A 22,760-nucleotide genomic window follows, 5' to 3' on the forward strand; every position below is an offset into this window, starting at 1 on the left:
TCACACTCCTGTTCATATACCTCGGGCTCTATTCCGGAGACTTGACAGCATTGTGAGTGACTTTGTCTGGGCGGGTAAACCTCCTAGAGTGGCCAGACGGACCCTTTATCTTCCCCTCTCCAGAGGTGGCCTGGCCCTCCCAAATTTCCTTATATATTACTGGGCGGCGGTTTTGGTTACCGTCCGTTGGTGGTTTTCTCAGCCTAGACAGAATCCAGCGGTCACCCTCGAAGCCGCAATCCTTGGCTCATACGCGGCCCTTTCTAATCTAGTCTTCAGGGGGTGTAAAGCACACCCGGCTGTTACGGTGCCTATGAAGACCACTATACGGGTTTGGCAGTGCTCCCGGACGGCACATCGTGACCCTATGGTGGCCTCCCCTCACACACCCCTCTGGGGCAATCCCTCTCTCCCCCACCTGAATACAGTACCCGACCCGGCGGCATGGGCAGCGAAGGGCATTGTTACTCTTAAGCAAATAATGCCAAAGGGCAAGATCCTGACATTTCTGGAACTAAAACAAACATTTAATCTTCCTCGATCCTTTCAGTTCCGTTATTGGCAGCTCCGACATGCCCTTACCTCCCAATTCCCTAGCCCAATCACTCTGACTTCTGACTCTATTGAGAGACTTCTTACTTCAGAACTTCTGCACAAACCACTTTCCACCCTCTACATGTATCTTACAGTGGCTCACGACACGGACACCTCACACTTGCTGGCCAAGTGGAGGGTAGACATTCCTAACCTAGACGAGGAGATATGGGATGATTGTGTGTCCACGTTTATTCCCTCTATGATAGCGTCCAGAGATCGTTTTGTGCAATTAAAATTCTTGCACAGGGCATACTATACCCCACAAAGGTTGGCCAACATATACCCCTCTCACAGCCCAATATGCACGAGGTGCTCCACTGAGCGTGGCTCCTTCCTCCATATGGTATGGACTTGTCCCAAGATCCATCCATACTGGAGGGGAGTAGCGGAGGTACTAACGGAAGTCTGTGGTGTAGAGTTGACACTGGACCCTCTTGTCTTCTTGCTCAGCTATCTTGGGGATGTAGAAGGTGACCGCTATATCAAATTGTGCTTGACTTTTGCCCTCTATTATGCAAGACGAGAGATCCTATTGAAATGGAAGAGTACAGGGCTCCCTACAGTTGCCGAATGGCGTAATGCAATCAATAAAGTCCTTCCATTATACAAAATTACGTATGAAAGTAGAAACTGCCCGGCAAAATATGATAAAATATGGTCAAACTGGTCTGATGTCTAAAGCAGTGAATTCATATTATATGTAACTGTTATGGTTCTGCTTTCGTAAGCCACTGGGGAGCTAGGAGTGGCTGTGGGTCGTTCTCTGGTGCATCTCTCCCCCCCCCCGTCCCCCCCCCCCCCCCCCTGCCTCCCTCCTTCCACCGTGTTCCTCTCTTCCCCTCCTTCCTTCCTCCCCCCCTTTCCTCCCTTCTTTCCCCCTCCCCCCCCCCCCCCCCAGATCGCAATAATCTCCTTCTTGTTATATCTTTAGCAGGAGACTGTTAGGTATAAGCTAAGAATATCTCTATTTATATAAAGTACATGCACCCCCCCCCCCCCCCTTAATCGTACTGATCCTTTTGATATTGGAAGGTTCAAAATAGACATATTCTTTACTACAGACTGTTTTTATTTTTGGAAACCCTGATTTTCCGTTTGCCTAGCAATGGTTAAATTCCACTGACTTATGATCTAGTGGCAAATACTGTACTGACTATGTTCATGCTATATGTATCTTGTAATTTTCTCTTTCTTTACATAAATAAAAACTCTTACTGTCAAAAAAACCTGAGAGGATGGACAAGGAGTTCAAGGCCTACCTCAGGGCGGGACCACCGCTTGTAGCACCTTCCTTCCAAATGTCAGATCCTGGGGCGACAGCAGTTCCACTCTATAGTGTTTCAAAAAGGTATCCTGCTTCGCCCAAGTGGCCGTGCGACAGACCTGTTCTATCGAGGCCCCAGCGCTCTCTGCCCAAGAGGCCGCCAAGGATCTTGTTGAGTGGGCCTTAAGGTTCCCTGGTACTGGGGAACCGGTCTGTTCATAGGCCAATGTTATTGTCTGCCTAATCCACCTAGCCACAGTAGATTTGGATGCCTGCCCTCCCTTTTTAGGGCCGCTAAATAAAACTAAAAGATGATTCGACTTTCTGTAGTCCTTTACTCTATCTAGATATGTCAACAAACATTTCCTGACATCTAATAAATTACATTTCCTCTCCTTCTGATTTTTTGGATCATCACAGGAGGGGGGTAAAATGATCTCCTGAGATCTATTAAACTTAGATGCGACCTTGGGAAGATATAGTGGGTCCTGTCTAAGAACCACTCTATCCTCCAGAATCAACAGAAAAGGCTTAACTGACAGGGCCTGTAGGTCGCTCATGGAAATGGCCAACAGAAACGCTATCTTAAGAGTCAAAAACTTAACTGAAATCTCTTGCGCTGGTTCGAAGGGCGCTTTCGTCAGTGCCTCCTAAACCAGAGATAAATTCCATGGAGGGAATACATTCACCCTGACAGGGGTTAACCTCTCCTTTGCCAGAAGAAATCTCTTAATCAGAGGTTCTAGTGCGAGCCTCTGATCCAAAAATACAGATAACGCTGCTATCTGTACCCTCAAGGTGTTCGGGGAAATCCCCTGATCCACCCCTGCTTGTAAAAATTCCAGTACCACTGGTACTGAAGGATAAGACACCTCCGTATCCCAGCACCACTGTGAGAAGCAATTCCAAACCTTGGAATAGATCCTCCTGGTGACTAGCTTCCTGCTGCCCAAGAGGGTCTCAATTACCCTATCAGAGCAGCCCTTGCCCCTAAGGATCTCCTCCTCAAGAACCATGCCATCAGATTGAGGAATCCCGGGTCGGGGTGGAGGACTGGCCCCTGTAGGAGAAGATCTCGTCTGGTTGGGAGACGGAGCGGAGGAGAAAATGACAACTTTTTGAGAGTGGCAAACCAGGTCCTTTTTGGCCACCATGGGGCTATAAGGATCAGTCCGCAATCTGAGCAGGCCAATTTTTGTAAGACCCGTGGTATTAAGACTAGTGGGGAAAGGCGTATGCTAGATGGAAGTCCCAGTCCTGAGACAGAGCGTCCACTCCCTGAGATCCCCCTTCTCTGTTGAGAGAGAAAAAACGATCCACTTTTTTGTTCCCTCTGTGGGCAAAAAGGTCTATATCTGGAATCCCGAACTTCTGACTTATCTGGAGAAAGACCTCCTGATTTAACTCCCATTCCCCTTGGAGGATGGGTTGCCGGCTTAAGAAGTCTGCCACCACATTGGCGGTTCCTCTTATGTGAACCACCGATATGGACTGAAGATTCTCTTCGGCCCAGTTTAAGATGCTCAGGACTAGACTCAGTAGCTTCCTGGATCTGGTGCCCCCTGACGATTTAGGTAAGAGACCGTTGTCACGTTGTCTGACAAGATTTGGATCTCTAAGCCCTGAATCCTGTCTCCAAAGGCTACTAACGTCTGGCCCACGGCCAGGACTTCCCTGTGGTTGGAGGATGCCCCTGCCTGAGAAGGAGTTCAGGGCCCCTGTACCTGGATATCCCCCAGGTGAGCGCACCAACCCCAGGCTCTTGCGTCGGTAGTGATTCTTGTGGGATTCCACTGGTCCCAGGGGAGACCCGACCTGAGCTTGTCCTGATCCAGCCACCAATCTAGGGAGGTCCTTACTCTTGTTGAGATAAACACCTTTCCATCTAATGACTCTTTCCTTTTGTCCCAGGAGGACAAAAGGAAGAACTGCAGCTCCCTGGAGTGGAGCTGAGCCCAGGGGACCGCTGGGATACACAAGGTCATTAGACCTAGAACCCTCATGATATGCCTGCGAGAGTACCCCCTGGGTTCTTTTAAAAAGGATACTGCTGTAACCTCCTTTATTCGTTTTTCCTCTGGAAGAAACAGTTTCTGAGCCTCTGTATCCACCAGATATCCCAGGAATACTTTTATTCGGGACGGTGCCAGAGAAGATTTCTCTCTGTTTACTATCCAGCACAAGGACTCCAGAGTGAAAATCACTCTGCCTACTTCTACTGCCACCTGCTCTACTGATTGCCCGTATACCAAAAGGTCGTCTAGGTAGGGTATAAGGGACACCCCCTGTAGGTGTAGGTAAGCTACAACCTCCGCCAGGACCTTTGTGAAGATCCTTGGCTTGCGGCTAATCCAAAGGGAAGAGCCTGGAATTGCCAATGTTGAATCCCTTCGCTCGTAAGAACTGCGAATCTCAGAAGGGACTGGTGTTCCCTGGTGATCGGGATATGAAGGTAAGCATCCCTCAGATCTATTGTGGCTAAGAACCCTTTAATAGATGCCTGGTCACCGTGTATATACTCTCCATCTGGAAGCTCTTTTGTAGCAAAAACCTGTTCAACTTCCTGAGAATTAATATCAGGCGAAATTTCCCTGATGGTTTTTGAACGACAAACACATGGGAGTAAAACCCTTGGTAAAGCTCTTCCGGTGGAATGGGGATGATCACCTCCTGGAACGCCAATCCCTGCAGCTTTTGAGATTTCCTTGGGGAGACGCGTCAGAAAAAAGTTTTGAGGGGGAGGGGGGAGAAGTTCCAGACGATATCCCTCTGTTACAATCTGCAAGATATAGGGGCTTTCGGAGATCCTCTTCCACTGAGGGACAAAGTGAGACAATCTCCCCCCTACCCTGATGCTGGCGTCACTTAGACTGCTTGGTGGCGTCTTTAGGTCCAGAAAAGAGCAGACTACCTTTTTGTGCGCTCTTTCTCTTTCCCCCATTCTATTAGCATCCTTTTTTCCTTTGAATTGACCCTGGTTAGAGGGGGGACAAAAAACCTCCTGCCTCTTTCTCCTTTAGCTTTAACCGGGAGCTTTTTTCCCTTTTCTGCTGACCTTGACAGCACCTGATCCAGGCCAGGTCCAAAAAGTTGTGAACCTTCAAAGGGCAAACCACATAGCCTTGATCTAGACATATGGTCCCCTTCCCATGATTTGAGTCAGACTGCCCTTCTTGCGGAGTTAAGGAGGGCCGCAGATTTGGCTGTGTTCCTGACAGACTCCACTGCCGCATCTGCCAAATATGCCACAGCCTTACCTATTATTTCTAACGAGTCTGTGATTTCCTTAGAATCACTCTCTCTAGAAACATGGTTGGAAAGTCTGCCTAACCATGCGTTCACATTTCTTGCCACGCATGCTGACGCCAAAGCAGGAGCCATGGCAGCCGCATTGGAATCCCATGCTCTGCGCAAGAGCGTCTCCGACCTTCTGTCCATTTGGTCTTTTAGGTTCCCTGAATCCTCAATAGACAAGTCAGATTTTTTAGCAACCTGCGACAGGGCTGCGTCTAACTTTAAAGGGTTTTAAAGAATTTCTGCTCTTCTTCCTCTTCCTCTTCTTCCTCCCCAAAAGGAAACCTTCTCTTCCAAGTTTTGAGTCTAAGAACCTCTCTTTCCGGGTCTTTCCGAGTCTTTCCACTCTCTCAAAATCACCTCCTTTAGGGCCTGATGAACTGGGAACACCGTGGACTGAGGCTTTCCCAAACCCCTGTACATCTTGTCCTGGGCTGATGCCTGAACCGGAGATTCTGGGATATCCTCAGAGACATAGATTGCCCTAAGTAACTGCCCCATGTTTTCCAAGAGAAAGAGATGGCTACTAGCTCTAGGACTGTCACTATCTTGGCTGTCAACGTCTGTGTCTTCCCCTTCCTCTAAAGAGTCCTCCTCTGACTCCTCTGGGTCCTCAAACTCCTCAATTCCCGAAGTGACAGAGGAAGGGGGTCTTTGCGAGGTTTTCTGACCCCTGTCTGAAAAACCTTCTTGAGAGGAAGTGTCTTCTCTAGAGGACAGGATTTCTCTATGATCCGCCTTAGGTGCTATAGCTGTCTTGATAGACTGGAGGGTAGAAAGCATCTCCGACTGTATTGGAAGGAAGTCCCTCATAACCTGTGAGGTTTCCTTACTAGACAGCTTCTGTATGCACCTATAGCAAAAAAGGTTTCACATGGTCCTGTGGGAGCTTATCATTACAGTTCCCACATCTTTTTGACCTGGGAGGAGGGGGATTTTTGCCCTTCACCTTGTGAGCCCCCTGAGCAGAGCAGCAGGATCTAGGGAGGCAAAAAGACAAAGTCCAAACTTTAGCCAGTTTCCCAAGACTTTCTGTGTCTCTCTCTCTCCCCCCCCCCCCCTATGGTGTAGGTAAGACCCCTCTTACTTTACCACATTCAAAACGGAAGAGGATTCACCACCTGTGGCCTCTTCCTGGGCTAAGGGTGCAGGTGTTATCTCCTCTCCATCCATATCTGCTGCTTTGCGAGGTTTTCCAACCTCCGAGAGGAAAATCGTGAGGCCTCCTGCTTTTCCCTGGAGCGCTGAGTGTCTATCTCCTACACACCGGTGATCAGCGCCATTTTTTTTGGAGAGCCGCTATCTGAGGGGGGATTTCGGCCTCTAGTGTCCGAATCCGCCATTTTGGCATAGACCGGAAGTCGGAAGTCACAGCGCCCAGAACTGGAAACGCTGCCATCTTACTCCACCCGGCCAGAATGCTTTCTCCATACACAGGAGCTTCAGCGTTCCCTATGAAAGTCCAGGACCTCCACCAGCCCTACAAGGCATATAGGTACTGACCTGGCTGGCGTCCTCTACCCCCTCAGCGGCCTAGTCACCAGCCTGAGCCCCAGTTCCTTCATCACCTCCGTACCTGACTGGGTGGAAGGTAAAAGCATGAGGTATGTGCTCACAGGAGTTCCGGGATACCCCTCTGTACTGGGAGGCTCCTTGCCGGGGAAGACTCTCTCTCCCCCAGCCATTGGGGGACCCCCTGAGAAGGACAGGGCCCTGGCTGGACCCGCCACCCTCCCCGGCTTTGGCGTCCAGCCCTCAGGGGGGGGGCATCCGCTACCAGCTTCAGGTCTGAGAAAAAACAACAAACGTTTCGCTGCCGGGAAACACAATCAAGAACTGAGGTGCAGGGGGAAGGGAGGGGCCTTTTAACCTTGTATGTTGATTGTGTTTCCTGTCAGGTGGACCAGTCATCTCTCAGGTTATGCCGTCCTGGAAGATGACTAGAGAAATATATTTTTTTTAAATTTTAGATAGAAAGGAGAAGGTCTAGATCTTCTGTTGGGTTTTACTGAAATCCGTTTCCCCACTTCCTGTCCAGAAATCATAAATTTGATAGCCTTTCTCTATTGGCAGATTTCCCCTCTACTCCTGCTTTGAAGACAACCATAACATTCCGGATTTCCCTTTCTGTCCCAGTGTCAATGATCACTATGACAAAAAGTCATGGTAGATATCCCCACTGGAGAGGCAGAGTGCAATAAAAACCTGACAGTTTCTTCACTCTTGTAAAAAGGAAAGCTTTGGCTGGAGCTTCTATATCAAAGGTATATAACATTTTTCTTTTTCAATATTTTTTATTAAGGGAATTTCGATTAAAAAAAAACAAAAACACATACCGTATATAAAGTAACAGTACTGCAGTACAGTCATTGACAATATCATGAGTAAAGCATATCCGACTCATCGTAAACAGTATATCAATGAGGATCCATAACACAACAAAATCAGACATAATGGCATCTGTCAGCAAAGTACTATAATCAAATTAAAGGCAAAAAAAATCAACATAATATAGTGATATTCAGATATCAAACATTCCCTCCACAGCATGTCTACCTCACTCGGAAGAGAAAGATAAAATACAGTGGGGGATCACAGTGCTCCATTTACCAGAGCTTGAGGCACTTTAACATCACATTTGAATCAGACTGCACAAAAAGTAAAATGATCCAAGAGACTGCACCAATGAAGCACTAAAAAGAACATAGAGAGGGGGATGGAAAAAGTGAGACAAAACAGGGGAAAAGAGAAGAAAAGAGAAGTGGATCCCCCAGATCCAGACACCCAACCCCCAGAACCCTACAGGTCACCCAGGAGATTGGAGCTATCTGATCCAGGGATTCCAGACCCTTTCAAATCTGGTGTGTTTATCTCGTAGGATGCTTGCTAAGTTTTCGCGAAGCACGATCCAGGAGGATTTGTGTTTGACTAGCGCAATGTTAATGATCGGGAACTTCCACGCTTGCGCTATGGTTATTTTGGTAGCCAAAAAAATGAAAAAAGGCCAGAGTTCTGAGGTGTCTGGGGATCTTGTCCGAAAGGTATATAACATTTTCAAGAAAAAGTGACCCCTAATATTGTCCCATCTGTGACAAAAAGGGTAATGTTCACATGTTTAAATACCCCCTGTACTCAACAGTGGGTTATATATGTACAAATTACTAGAGGCCACATTTTTAAAAGGCTGGTGTGGCCTTCCGTGCTTTATTTGAAAAAGGCATATTTATAATGCAGACGTGCTTTACAAATGTATTTAGCACTTCCATTGCTTTGAGTTTTCAAAGCAAACAAAGTCCAATTTATTTGACATCTTGGGAAAGGAAAAACATGTCAGTCATGTGATCAGCATATCTTCCAATCACAAAGTTTTCCCTGTAGCTTTATACAGAATATACCCTTTGGAGCTAGCTAGCCATCCATGGTTACATCTGTTCTGAAAGAAATAACCACACTCAGCGATCTGCCCATTGGATAGTAACAGGGAATCAATAAGAAACAAATGGATCTCACCAGAAAAAAAACTGTAACCAATGGCGACCAATAATCTGCTCCATCAAAACTTCCCTTAAAAGTATCTGGAGGAAGAACTGCACCTCCAGGAAAAAACATGCAAGCACCTGCATTAACTGATAAAGTGATAGGATTCTGCCTTTTGTAATCTGCAAGAGAACCTTTACATTTTTTGATGTGTGAGAGCACCAGGTTTTCTCTAGCAGAGACCCATACCATAAGAATAAAAGCTCCCAGCTTCCAGTAATGCTGACACCAATCATTCCCAATCCACTGCAAAGACTATAGATACCTGCAGCTACAGGCATTATCCTGGTATCAAAATTTCTGGTCAGCGATGCTCTTTAATGTAAAACTAGCAGCTAAATAGTTGCTGGAGCCCTTTTACATGCGGCAGAAGTGGAACCCCCTCCCACTACCTTCCAGCGCATATCCTAGCTCTCTCGTTCCCACCGGGGAGCCCAGGACTGAATCCAGCAGTTCCGCCAGCTTACCATAGAGATGACCAAGGACTGAAAGTTCACCAATCATCTCTATGGTCTAAGAAAGCGGAAGCAACAAGGATGTTGGCACATCTGGTTTCACCCAGAAGTAAACAATTACTGGATTGCGAAAGCATCAGTTCAAACTGATCTTGGTATTATCAGAGGCTTTTAAAGGCAGAGGAGAGCTCTGGGGTCTAATAGATCCCAGATGTCTCATTAAAGAGAACCTGTCATTGCCCTGCTCATGACTCAGGTTGCTAGTAGATGCACAGTACTAAAATGATCCAATGAATGGCACCATCAGGCTAGCAAACACCTGTAATCTCTACACCATAAAGAAAAGGGCGTAGCCTTAAAGTGTTACTAAACCCACAACAGTAAGATCAATGTGTATATGCAGTAAAGCATGCTTGTTATACTCACTGTGGAACCTAAGGGGTTAATCTTCTGCATTGTGTAAAAAAGCTGTTTGATCTTGGCTTCTCTGAGCCTACCCTGCTTCCACTGTTCCCAATCCATCTCCTGGTAGTACAGAGCCTTGAAGGCACTCTGCACATGCTCAGTTTGATGTATATTGCTAGAGAGTTTTTTTTTCTTGGGAGGGTGCATGTGATCAGCACAGGGTCAAACAGTACTGTCCAGACAGAGGGTCAGGTGTCCTGCAGCCTCATAGGACAGTCAGAGAAGAATGATTCCTCCTACAAGCTTTAACCAGTGCTCGGCCATACGCTGATAGAAGTCACAAGACTGCTATATACTGCTGATGAGAAAAGGTATTTAGCAGTTTATATTTAAGGAAATAATTGCATTTCCATGTTCTGTGCACTGTGGGAGACCAGATATAGTAAATGCAGAGTCCTGGGTTTAATAACACTTTAACCACTTCCCGCCCGGCCTATAGCAGAATGACGGCTGGGTGGTGGTTCAGTTATCCTGACTGGGCGTCATATTACATCCAGCAGGATAACATGCCGGTGCACAGTGCGGCGATCATTGGTGCTGTGTGTCACTCTGACACAGAGCATTTACGATCGTGGTAAGGAGCCTCTGACGGAGGCTCCTTGTCACGTGATCAGCTGTGACTAATCGCAGCGTGAACCAGGAAGTGACGGTAAACGGCTTTCCTCGGTTCGTGCTGACAGGGAGAGCCGATCGGCGGCTCTCCCTGTCGGGGGGGTCTGCGCTGATAATCAGCACATTAATTATCAGCGCAGCCCCCATGAGAGGTGTCGCAACAATGCTAATTAGTAACACCTGTCAGTACCTCATCATCAGTGCCATCTATTAGTGTCCATAAGTGCCGCCTGTCAGTGCCCAGTGCTACCTACCCACTATTGAAGTGGTTAAAGAATTACTAAAGGCAAACATTTTTTTAGTTTTCGATAGAGTGGAGAGGGATTAGAACGCTTGTCAGTTTTTATTGCTGTCTGTGCCCCTGTTAAGGAGATTCACCCTCTGTATTTGTCCGTTTACCATTATCATTGAAAGTGAAAGTTAAAGACCTTTCCAAATTTTGGGTTGTCCCCAGAAAAGTAATAGAGGTGAACTCTTCCAATGGGGACACTAGTTCTGGTGACTTGGGGGGCCCAAAGGATTTCTCCCAATTTGCAGGAATTTCATGTTTGGCTATGGGGCAGGAAGTGAAGAAAAATCTACGCAATGGGACACAGATGGTGAAAAAAAAAAGTGACAGAGGTTATGGCCCTCACACTCTATCCAAGATGAAAAAAAAAGTTTTGCCTATAGTTCTTCTTTAACTAAGCATATACAACAGAGATATTACCAGTAGCACGCTTCTTCATATCACCTGGTCGCACTGCAGTAACTCCCAGTCTCTTACTATGGTGTACATAATGTGAAAGTCATGTTACCTTTTCTTGATAGGGCATTCTTATTGATGCTTGGTTGTGGAGATCAAATATGTTGGCTAATCTCAAGCACAGCTGATTCTTGAAAATGTTTAGGACCCTCTAGTTAATCCCTACACAATCAAATAATCATCCAATTGTTGTAAGCAATGCTCACATCATATGACTTGCTATTAATAGGCCTTGCTGAGTTTCTGTTTCATGTTCCGATAAACACAATAGCATAGCTTAACAGTTACCTAGCTGTGGCTTGTAAGAGGAATGTGATATATTCTATATGACTGTTAAAGTGGTTGTAAACCCTTTACAACCACTTTAAACTACAGCCAAGCCTATAATTAGGCTTGCCTGTAGCTGCACTGGATATCTCCTAAACTGTGCAGGTGCCGACATCATGCGGCACATGCGCACTTAAGCCAACTGAAGCAATGGCACGTATGTGCCGTTGCTTCAGTTGTACTGTGCCGTTCTCGGCGGCTGCCGCGCGTGACGTCATTGCGGCTCCGGCCAATCCTCCTTTCTCCCTCTCCTTTAAGCTTATGGTCACTTCAATGACAATAAGCTTATAATAGAATTGTTCAGCAGACTCTGATCAGCTGATTACAACCCGCTGATCAGAGTTATTAACCCCTAATATCTCTGTGATCTGTCAGCTTGGAGAGCGCGGCGGTGGGGAGAGGGGGAGTGGTGCGGGTAGGGGTGAAGTTGGGGCTTAGTAAACATGTGTTTACTAAGATCTCCCCCAGTAGAAGAGAGCGCACATCACTACTGATCACTGCTATATGACCACTGACCACTGATATATTGTAACCACGAGTGTTACAATGTATCAGGCTGTCATTTTCTGAAGGAATGGAATCTCTATACAGATTTTTAATTTCATTCACTCACTCCTCCACGGATACTTCAGCTTCTCCTCCTGGCCAACCCGATCCATCCTGACTGGCCAGGAGGAGAAGCCGGCAGACTATAACTGATATTAATTCGCTATTTTCACAAGTGGGTGGGTTCGGGGTGCAATGATCTGCGCCCCGAGCCCAACCTTTTTCAAGCCAATTAGAGCCTCAGGCTCTAATCATGTGGCTTGAAAAAAACTCATACAAAAACGTATAAGTCCGGTGCCCTAGCACCCCTAATGGACCGGCCGCTCCTGGTGAGACCCCTTTCACATGGAGCAAACTCTGTCAAGCAGGTTCGCCTGCTCAGCGGGGATCTGTCTGCTGAACCCCGCTGAGAAGAGAGGGCACCGACACAGTCTGCTGTTCTCTATGGGGCGGTCGGATGGAAACAGACCGCCTGTCCATTTCTATCCAATGCCATCCGATCTGCTAGATGGATGGGGAATGGAATCCCCATCCGTCTGTTTTTAGCGGACTGGATCGGATGCAGGCAGGTGTAAACAGACACGTCCATTTACATTAGCCTCTCCATAGAGAACAATGGGTGGTCCGATTGGACCAGCCTGAAAAACGGACAGGCAGACCCGATTGGTGTGCTTGTGTGAAAGGGGCCTAAGACCTTGTTCACACAGGGCATACACAGCTTACCTTTACGGGGACGCACAGGTGTTCCGTGCATCTCTGTGCAGGCCGTCCTATTGATGTAATTTGGGATGTAGCAACTGCACGAGCAGAGCCATTGCTCCCAATTTTACATCCATGTAGGTTCGCATGCATGTCCCTGACCTCACAGTGTTTGCGTTCGGGGTCATGGACCCACACCCACACGGATGTCAGATTGGGAACAGCAGCTATGCCTGTGCAGCTGTTGCATCCCAATTGACATAAATGAGACTGCCTGTACGGGGATGCATGGAACACCCGTGCATCCCTGTGCGGGTAAACATGGCCCCTCATGGGCATGCACTTTAGTATGCCACATGTGAACGATGCTTTAGTACTAATTTAGTAGGAATTTTGTAAGTTACATTGTGTTTATGTGCAATATTAATGATTTTAGTGTATTTTTAGTGAAAATAGCAATATGATGAACATTTGCACAATTATTGCGGGGCCCAAAAAATCAGTAGCACTTTTTTTTAATTCTACAGGTCATGTGCTTTTAGAAAATGTCTAGTTTGAGGGGCCTTTTCAAATTCTGAACGCTGTAAGTAAAAAATTAAAACCTCCAGATTTTTAGAGAAATTTTTGGGTACGTTCGATTTTCACCATTTTGCAAAAAGGCGCAATTTAAAATGTACAAATATTTGTTATTTATTAACTCCATACAGATTAAGCTTTTATATTTAGTAGGGCTTTAGCAGGGATTTTGTAAAATTAGCTGTGTTTTTATCTGCTAATAATGGTTTTAGTGTAATTTTTTGCGAATATATTGGTTCGATAAAATCAGTAGCACCTTCTTTTTATTCTAGCGGTTTATATGCTTTCAGAAAATATATGATTTTGGGGGTCTTTCACAAATTCTGAAAGCTGTAAGGGAAAAATGAAAACCTTCAGATTTTTAGAGAAATTTGGATATTTACACTTTTGTATCTGTTCAATTTCCATTATTTCGCAAAAAGGTGCAATTTAAAAGTTACAAATATTTGTTATTTTTTAACTCAATACAGGTTGAGCTTTTATATTTAGTAGAAATTTTGTAAAATTTGCTGTGTTTTTATCTGCTAATAATTGTTTCAGTGTATTTTTTGTAAATATATTGGCTCGATAAACATCTGCACATACCGTGGGGTATAAAAAAGAATCAGTAGCACCTTCTTTTTATTCTACTGATCATGTGCTTTCAGAAAATATATGGTTTTGGGGAGTCTTTCACAAATTCTGAAAGCTATAAGTGAAAAATAAAAAAGCAAAGGAAAAATTGCAAAAATGGTCTGGCCACCTGAGTGTACAAAATTGAGCACAGGGCCTGGCAGCGAAAGGGTTAAGAGAGTGCTCCTAATCACAGCTCATTACCTGCATAGAAGACACCTGGGAGCCAGAAATCTTGCTGTTTGATAGGGGATCAAATACTTATTTCACTCATTAAAATGTAAATCAATTTATAACTTTTTTGAAATGATCATTTCTTTATCAGTGGGCAAACATACAAAATCAGTAGGGGATCAAATACTTTTTTCCCCTCACTGTACTTACATTAGTCCAAGCCAGTATTCAATAAAGATCAAAGCAGGAGTTCAGCTTTAAGTGAAATATTTATTCTTCCATCTCCTTTTGCTGAAATAAAGCAAACAAGCCCCCCCAAAAATTTCACACGGATGGATAGAATTCAGCTTTTAGCTGTGGATAGATGAAGTTATCTACCGCGCCTAAACTCACACAATGCTTTCCTATGGCCCCAATCACACACTGCATTTAGTGACGGTTTCATTACATGGAGTTTTGTGCAGTTAGAAAAAATAAATTTGACTGCGTCCAGGACCGATTTAGCGCAGCTATCTGCACGTAATCACAGTGTACTATTTCTCCTGTGGCTAGCAGCAGCAACAAGGAAAACAGGGCGCACATCAGAAATAGCACGAATGTTCCAGCTAAACGCAGCCGCATGTAAACGCATGTAAACGCTGCTAATTGCAATGTACAACTGCAAGTGATCGCTGTGCCTGGAGTCTTGGAATTTCAAAATAACAAAACATGCTTTTAACAGCGGCAGAACAGCTGCCCGTGTGAAAGAGACCTAAAGGCTTTGTATGCACAGATGCTGGATACAATGTCTGAGACTGTGAAAAAGTTACCACTATAGGTAATTGAATCATTTCATAAATTGTTAAAGACTGGGCAGACACAATACCATAGCTCCCAACTGTCCCTGATTTGGAGGGACTGTCCCTGATTTGAAGCAATGTCTTTCTGTCCTCCTCATTTGTCCCTTATTTTGGGCTGATCTATATAGTTGTATATAAAATGTACTTTCTATCTTTCAAAAAGTTTCCCAGTGCTAAACTTTTCATCCAAATTATAAATTGCTGCATTCGTAAATTTTAAAAGCCAATATAAAGGAATAGTAGTGGTAAAAAAAAGTCCCTTGTGGATTCAATTAACCTTTTTTTTTTGGTTAATTCTCCCTTAAGGGGGTGTGGCAGGGGGCGTGTCCTATACCTACATACATTTGCTAGTAGGTGTCCCTTATTCCCATCTCAGAATGTTGGGAGGTATGCAATACACTCATCCTGGAACCATAAAAATAACTGGTAGAAATGAGTGAACCAATTAGCAATATGTTATGACATGGGTAGCTTGAAAAGTCTGAGAATAACTAGGAATTGCAATTCAGCAGTTTATTTGAGAATGTAGAGGATGACTTGCCTGACCACTGACACATCTCTAGCTTTATAAACTGCAAACTGCCCATACATATCCCTCCATGGAGCTAATGCCATTTCCATACATTGCTCAGGGGTGCAGATGTATCCAGAATCAAATCTTTGTTCACTCTTAATAAATGCAGAAGGTACATGTGGCAACTTGTATTGTGTTTCATGTGTTTGCATAACTGCAGACAGGACAATACATTCATGCATTACAGGATAGAAAAGGTGAAAGCAATTCTCGTGATATATTATACATCTTGTACAAATTTTAGTTCTAATGGCTCAGTGTGGAGTCCTTCGGTGTCAGATTACTAGAATAGACACTCAATACTAGGTCTCCATATTCTTTGTAGACGTGAAGGTCTTAGACACAATAAGAGTTCTTTTTTCCATTAGGTAATTTACACCACAATATACAAGGAGAGAGATACAGCTAGCTCTGAAAAGGTGGATGAAGTCAGCCACCCCCACACAACATGCTGTGTACAGGGGACAGTTAATGTTAATATTTACTGCTTTTCATGTAATCTCTGGTGGCTAACTGAAGTTGCTAGGTCAGCATCAAAATAATGGATTTCATACAGTGAGCTCTTTATTTTTTTCCCATCTGAAATGAATAAAAAAAACATTTTGGCATTGAACATAAATGAGTGGGCTGTTATTGGAAAGGAATGACTTCTTTAAATATTTATTGTAACTTTGTGTATGTCTTTTAGTGATGAGTGAGCTGCTGATATTTTACTTGACTTTAAGTGATGTCCCTGTAAGGAAAAAAGCAAATACTTCTCCTGAATGCCGCTCCACTGAAGAGAAACTGCTGGCTGAAGCATCTTCAGAAACCAAAACTTTGGGAGAGTATCGATCTCCCTCCCCCCCACTGCACCTAATGGTTTCTCCTCCCAACCCCCATGCCTCGATCTTATATATAGTGATGTGGAGGATGGCAGGAGAAACTACAGAATGCAGCAGGGGAGAGAAGATCGACACTACTGATGTTTTGGTTTATAAGGAAAGTTCACCTGGTAATTTTTATATTCTTAAAGAGATTAAATTCTTTAAGAGTGGTGTTCAGGGGCACATCAGGCAGGAAAGGTACAGTATTTACTTTACAGGGACACCTTTTCTTGCCACTTTGTTTTGTAACAGTCACTTTGATGCAAACCTGTGCTTTGCTCAAGTGACATTGCTGGCGCTTTATGATTAACAGTTGCTCAAAGCCCATCCTTAACCAAAATGTTTTCTTTCCTTTTGGCTAGAGTAGGCAGGAGATAGAACCTCTTGAAAAATTTAGCTTTCCCAGACTCGATCCAAAACTGAAAAAAAAAAATTCTGGCTGGTGCATGCCTTTAAAATTCACTGCTTTAACATGGCATCAATTTTTATGCCAGACAAGGGTACCAAGGCCCCTTCAATATATGAACTTTGGATACACTTACTTGTGAGTATCTCCATTTCTGACACTTGACGCTCTTTGGTTTAGGAAGATTTGGTAGCATTGTTTCAAGATGTTTCAAGATCACGTGTTGCACTTCATCTTTTTCTTGTTCTAAGTGCTCTACTCCAAACGGTACACTAGTGTGGACTACAAGTGATGGTCCAATATCTGAAGACTCTGTTAAAGTAAAAAAAAAAAAAATAGGAAATGGACAAAATTTTAAATAATGTGACTGAAATGTATGTAGGCAACATCATACAATTAATGGCATGCAAAAAAAAGTTAATGCTTTCAAAAATACATACATTTTTATTTACAAAATGCAAAGCGAGCAGCAAACAGAAGAAAATTCTAGATTAAATCAATATTTTATGTGACTACCCTTTGGCTTCAAACCAACATCAGTTCTTACACTTATACACTATGTACACTTGCACAAAGTCAGGAATTTTGTAGGATTAGAGACAGGTGTATAATTTAACCAGTTATACCAAGCAGATGCTAATGGTTGTCCATTTCATATGTAGGTTGAGGCCGGGTTCACACTGGTGCGACACGACAGCCGTCCTACTTTGGATCCGACTTTGCCCTGCGTCTTGAAGCCAACATACGTCTGACTTTCAATGAACAGAGATCCGACTTGGATCCCCGCCAATACCAGGCACTGTGTTTGGTATGAATCTTGAGGGGGAACACCGCACCAAATTTTAAATAAAAAACCGGCATGGGTTCCCCCTCCAAGAGCATACCAGGCCCGTCCGTCTGATATGGATTTTAAGGAGAACCCCCTACGCCAAAATCCATACTAGACCCTTATCCGAACATGCAGCCCGGCCAGGCAGGAAAAGGGGAGGGGACGAGCGAGCGTACCAGGCTGCATGCCCTCAACATGGGAGGGTGGGCGCTTTGGGGCAGGGGGGCGTCCTGCGGCCCCCCCACCCCAAAGCACCTTGTCCCCATGTTGAGGAGGACAAGGGCCTCTTCCTGACAACCCTGGCCGTTGGTTGTTTTGGTCTGCGGGCGGGGGGCTTATCGGAATCCGGGAGCCCCCTTTAACAAGGGGGCTCCCCAGATCCCGGCCCCCGCCCTATGTGAATGAGTATGGGTTTTTAAAATAATTTATTAAGCAGCTCCGGGGACCTCTTCCGACTTCTCCGCGCTCTCCGGTTCTTCTCCCGCTCTCCGGTTCTTCTCCCGCTCTCCGGTTCTCCGGTGTCTTCTGCCGGGCTCCTCCGCTATCTTCTGCTCTTTTGCTGGCGTTGGCCAGGTCTTCTCCGTCGCCTTCTTCCCTCCGGTCTTCTTCCGATGTTGACACAACGCTCTCTCCCACTGCAATGCCGTGTGCGTGGTGCGCAACGACTTATATAGTCATGAGGCGTGGTCACCGGGTGATGTCATCCAGTGACCCGCCCCCTATGATGTCACCGTTCCATCATGCCCCGAGGCTGGGACGCCATAAGGGGCGGAGTCACTAGATGACATCACCCGGTGACCACGCCCCATGCCTATATAAGTTGTTGCGCACCGTGCACACCGCATTACAGCGGGAGAGAGCGTTGTGTCAACATCAGAAGGCGGCGACAGAGAAGACCGGGCCAACGCTAGCAAAAGAGCCGGCAAAAGAGCAGAAGATAGCGGAGGGGCCCGGCAGAAGACACCGGAGAGCGCGGAGAAGTCAGAAGAGACCCCCGAAGTCGGAAGAAGACCCCCCGGAACTGCTTAATAAATTACTTTAAAAGCCTGTCTAGTTTGTTTTTTTATTGACACTTTTTTCCTAGGTGAATGGGTAGGGGTACGATGTAAATGGTATATTAGAGATCCGCGCTTAGGAGATTAAAGGGTTGCAGCCACCCCCTAATTAGTTCCCACTGGGACCTATTTGAGTATAAGAAAGGAAAAATGGGGATATGGCGCTACCCTGTAGTGATGCAGTTAATACGTTTATAGTGAGATAAATAAATAATTAATGCGCAGCCCAGTGCATCTATACACATTTGTAGGTGCAAATCTATATAAATTAACAGGTTTTTAAATAGATGATATATAAATACGTGAAAATAGTATAGACATACAGTAAACTATATCGCAAAAAAATTTTGCAATGCATACACCCTTATTGCAAACCACAGTGTAGGTAAAAACCTTAAGTGTCCAGAAAATATATATATATAGTCCAATTCCCTCTTATCCTGGTGAGGTTAGTGGTGAACCAAATGCTATAACATAAACCAAAAATACGTGTATATATGTACAATTATATAATCGAAAAACTAATTAGCTCATATAGAGTGTATTTTCAAAAAACAAGCTGGGATTACAAGGGTAACTTGCCCAGCATGTGCAATCCAGAGAAAGAAAAATAGGGAAAAAAAAGGAAAAAATGGTGACTTCTGTGCTCATAGAATCTGGTGACTTCAGGTGCTCCCCCAGTGTTTCCCCACTCACCAGAAGTAGTCACCGCTATAGGGGTAGTGGGCATAGAGTGGGTGGCTTTGGATGGATGATCCCCTTGGATGTCCCACCTAGTACTCCGCACCTCCGTTAACTTGCACCAGCAGTCCGGTTCAGGGCCCCCCGGCATACACTCCAGAGCTGAGCACCTCCGTTTCCTTATCCGCACCAATCAGTCCTCTCCTCCCGGGAAAAAGAAACAAGGGACTCCCGTAGTGTAGTAGGCTCAATTTATTTAAAAGCTATAATCCATAAAACGATAAACAGCGAACCCAGTACAGCACGGCCATAGGCAAAGATAGGACCAGGAAGCCAGTCCTTTAGCGTGCGTCCCAAATTGTGTTCCAGGCCAGAACTTCCGGGTGTGACGTGTGAGCGTGACTCCGCCTTGCGCGTTTCTTCATAGGACGTTTTCAAAGACCGTCTTTGAAAACGTCCTATGACGTTTACAAGCAGATACTTATCCATCATACCATCAGGGAGGTGTGTAAGTGGCCCTAAATTTATTCTGCAGCAGGCAATAACCCCAAACATACAGCCAATGTCATGAAGAATCTTCAGTGTAAAGAAGACCATGGAGTCCTGATATTGATGGTTTGGCTCCCACAGAGCCCAGATCTAAACATTATTGAGTCTGTCTGGGATTACATGAAGATACAAAAGGATTTGAGGCAGCCTACATCAAGAGAAGATCTGTGGTTAGTTCTCCAAGATGTTTGAAATAACCTACCTATCATGTTCCTTCAAAAACGATGTGCAAGTGTACCTAGATGAATCAATGCTATTTTGGAAGCAGAGGGTGGTCACACCAAATACTGATTTGATTTGGATTTCTTTTTTGTTCATTTACTTTCCATCATGTTAATTGATAAAATAAACTATTAACTCTTCTATTTCTGAAAGCAGTCCTAAAATATTGCCAAACCCCTACAGTTTCCATTTGATAATAAATAGAAAACATTATTTAATGAGTTGGCCCAATTGATTTTCTTTTATCATTCACATTAAATACTTTTAAAAATACAGACCAGCATGAAAAATGTGAACGTTACATAAAATTCATTTCTTATAAATATTAGAGCAATAATTCTAAAAGCAAAACATAAAAAGTCTAATCATTGGAAAGACACTAGGATTGATTTAATAAAAGTAGAGCATATGACGTCATCGCGGCAAGTTCAATCAGATGACCGGAGCATGCAAACCCAGATGGAAGACCGGGTGAAGAAGGAAGACCTGTCAGTGGTGACAGCGCGCTGCCAGAGGGCTTTGTTCTGAGGCAAGTATTTTGTAATGTGCTAGTATGCGATGCAGGTTTTTTTTTCTAAAGGTGCAGTTAACTACTGCTTTAAGCAAACTGAAAATGCATGATCTGCTCTTTTAGTAAATCAACCTCACTGTAGTTAGCATTTTTTTTTTTGGTTACTAACAAATTTGGTAATTTTATTATCATTTTATGATTTTTATGCTTTTTTTTCTTTTCATGTATAATTGGTTTCTGATTTGCACTATATGAACAAGCATAGCAACAGTTAAACTTTCGGTGGTCTTAAAGGGATGTGTTTTAATACTGCAGAAGTTGGAAGGCTCAGAGAGTGATATTAACACAGCATGAAAAATAGCCAACAAGAAAGAGCATGTTAGTGAAAGTTGGCGGCTGCTGCTTGTAGATCTGTACTGGGATTGTATATTTGTTATATAAGGCTAATAAATTATCGGGGTAGAATTTCACTTCCGGATCCATTTGAAATGAGCCAGGAGTGACCTCCGAAAATGTTATGATCTATAAGTCTTTTGTAGTGGCTTAAAGAAAATGGTCTAGTTAGTTGCATGTTTTTCTTGAAGTATACTGCAATGTGATAATGTAAGTACACCCACATGGAAATTGTTGACTTTTTCAACTCAGGTAGGCCATACACTGTGCAAATGGTTGCAGGAAAGAAATTTGCACGATTCCCCCATCAACACAGACACTGCTGACAGGGGAATCCATCCTGCAGAGCAATTGTCTGCTCCCAGCGGGGACGGCTTCCTCCACCGGGAGCAGACAATTGCTCGGCAGGAGAAGACAGTGATTATCGCGAGTGGCTATAGCAGCCGCAAGCGATAATCGAAAGAGAATCTGGCGGGCTGATTGTACCCAATATGATTGACCGATCAACTTGGTATGTTCAGTCTGCCCATTAACAGTCTGAATTTTGGTCGGTTACTGCTGAACCTGCCGAAATTCGAACCGTGTATGGCCAGCCTTACTTGAACAGGTAAACAATAGCTATTTATTCAAAAAGTGCCTACAAGATATGATTGCTTATACCTAAACAAATCACACATAAAACAAATCCATTCTCATAATCTGAATTACAAAAACAGATTTGTCATGTGAAAAATGCATGTACACCCCCACAATTGCCACCACTTCAAGAAATTAGAATCAGGTGTAATAGATTAGGTGCCAAAAACAGACATCTGGGGTCTGGTGTTCTCTTTTTTGTTGACATGTTTGGTGTCATTCTAAAATCAAAAGCGCATTTAACCACTGGCCACCCAACCCAATTCTGACATTTGTCACATGCATGTAAAAATCAGCCATTTTTTGCTAGAAAATCACTTAGAACCCCCCAAACACTATATTTTTTAAGCAGAGACCGTGGAGAATAAAATGGTGGGTGTTGCAATTTTTTATGTCACATATTTGCACAGCAGTTTTTCAAATGCAGTTTAAAAAATAAAATACACTTTAATGAACACAAACACAATATAATATCCACTTTTTTGGTAAAACAGTAAAGATTGTTACGCCGAGTAAATACATACCAAACATATTTTGCTTTAAAATTGCGCACGCCCGATCCGTGACAAACTATGTTACTTAAAAATTTCCATAGCCTTAGTGTGCTTTCACACTGAGGTGTTGGGGCGTCGGCGGTTAAGCTATTTTTAGCGGCACTTTACTGTTGTTTTAGGGGTGCTATTCGCTAGCGGGGTGCTTATAACCCCCGCTAGCGGCCAAAAAAGCGTTAAAACCACACACAAGGGGCGGTTTAGGAGCGGTGTATACACCGCTCCTACAGCGCTGCAAAGATGCTGCTTGCAGGACTTTTTTTTACCGTCCTGCAAGCTCACTGCTCCAGTGTGAAAGCGAGTGCTTTCACACTGGAGTGAGAGGAGAGGCTCTTTACAGGCACTATGCAGGCATTATTTTTAGCGATATAGCACCTGCAAAGCGACTCTGTGTGAAAGCAGCCTTAATCTTAAAAGCCTTTACAGGTTACCAGTTTAGAGTTATACTGGAGGTCTGGCTCTAGAATTATTACTCTCACGCTGACCTATGCAGTGAAACCCCATGTATGGTGTGATCACCATTAACATGTGCAGGACCTATGTGTGCGCTCACCTTTGTGCATGAGCATGGGGGTCGGGGTGCTTTCCCATTTTTGTATACGGCTGGAATACAGGCCTTTGCTGCATTTAGAAGGTAGACCAACACTGAATTTTTGTATTCATGTTTTGAGAGATCTGAGTAATGGAGAAGGTACCTGGCCAAGTCAGAACCCAAGTAGTAGTCCATGAGCTGCTTGATGGGTGA

The 22,760-nt window shown here is 44.4% G+C and overlaps 1 protein-coding gene across 5 annotated transcripts in view; it reads right to left on the reverse strand.

The window, feature by feature from the left end:
- RNLS (renalase, FAD dependent amine oxidase) overlaps positions 1–22,760 on the reverse strand; it is a 252,672-nt gene that overhangs the window by 19,576 nt on the left and 210,336 nt on the right. For all 5 annotated transcript variants that reach the window (XM_073596350.1, XM_073596351.1, XM_073596352.1 and 2 more), the window contains exon 6: positions 16,725–16,900. In XM_073596350.1, coding sequence (XP_073452451.1) covers positions 16,725–16,900 — 176 coding nt within the window. The remainder of the gene's footprint in view (positions 1–16,724; positions 16,901–22,760) is intronic.

This window comes from Aquarana catesbeiana, linkage group LG08 (genome assembly GCF_042186555.1).
Source record: "Aquarana catesbeiana isolate 2022-GZ linkage group LG08, ASM4218655v1, whole genome shotgun sequence".
NCBI classification, from domain to species: domain Eukaryota; kingdom Metazoa; phylum Chordata; class Amphibia; order Anura; family Ranidae; genus Aquarana; species Aquarana catesbeiana.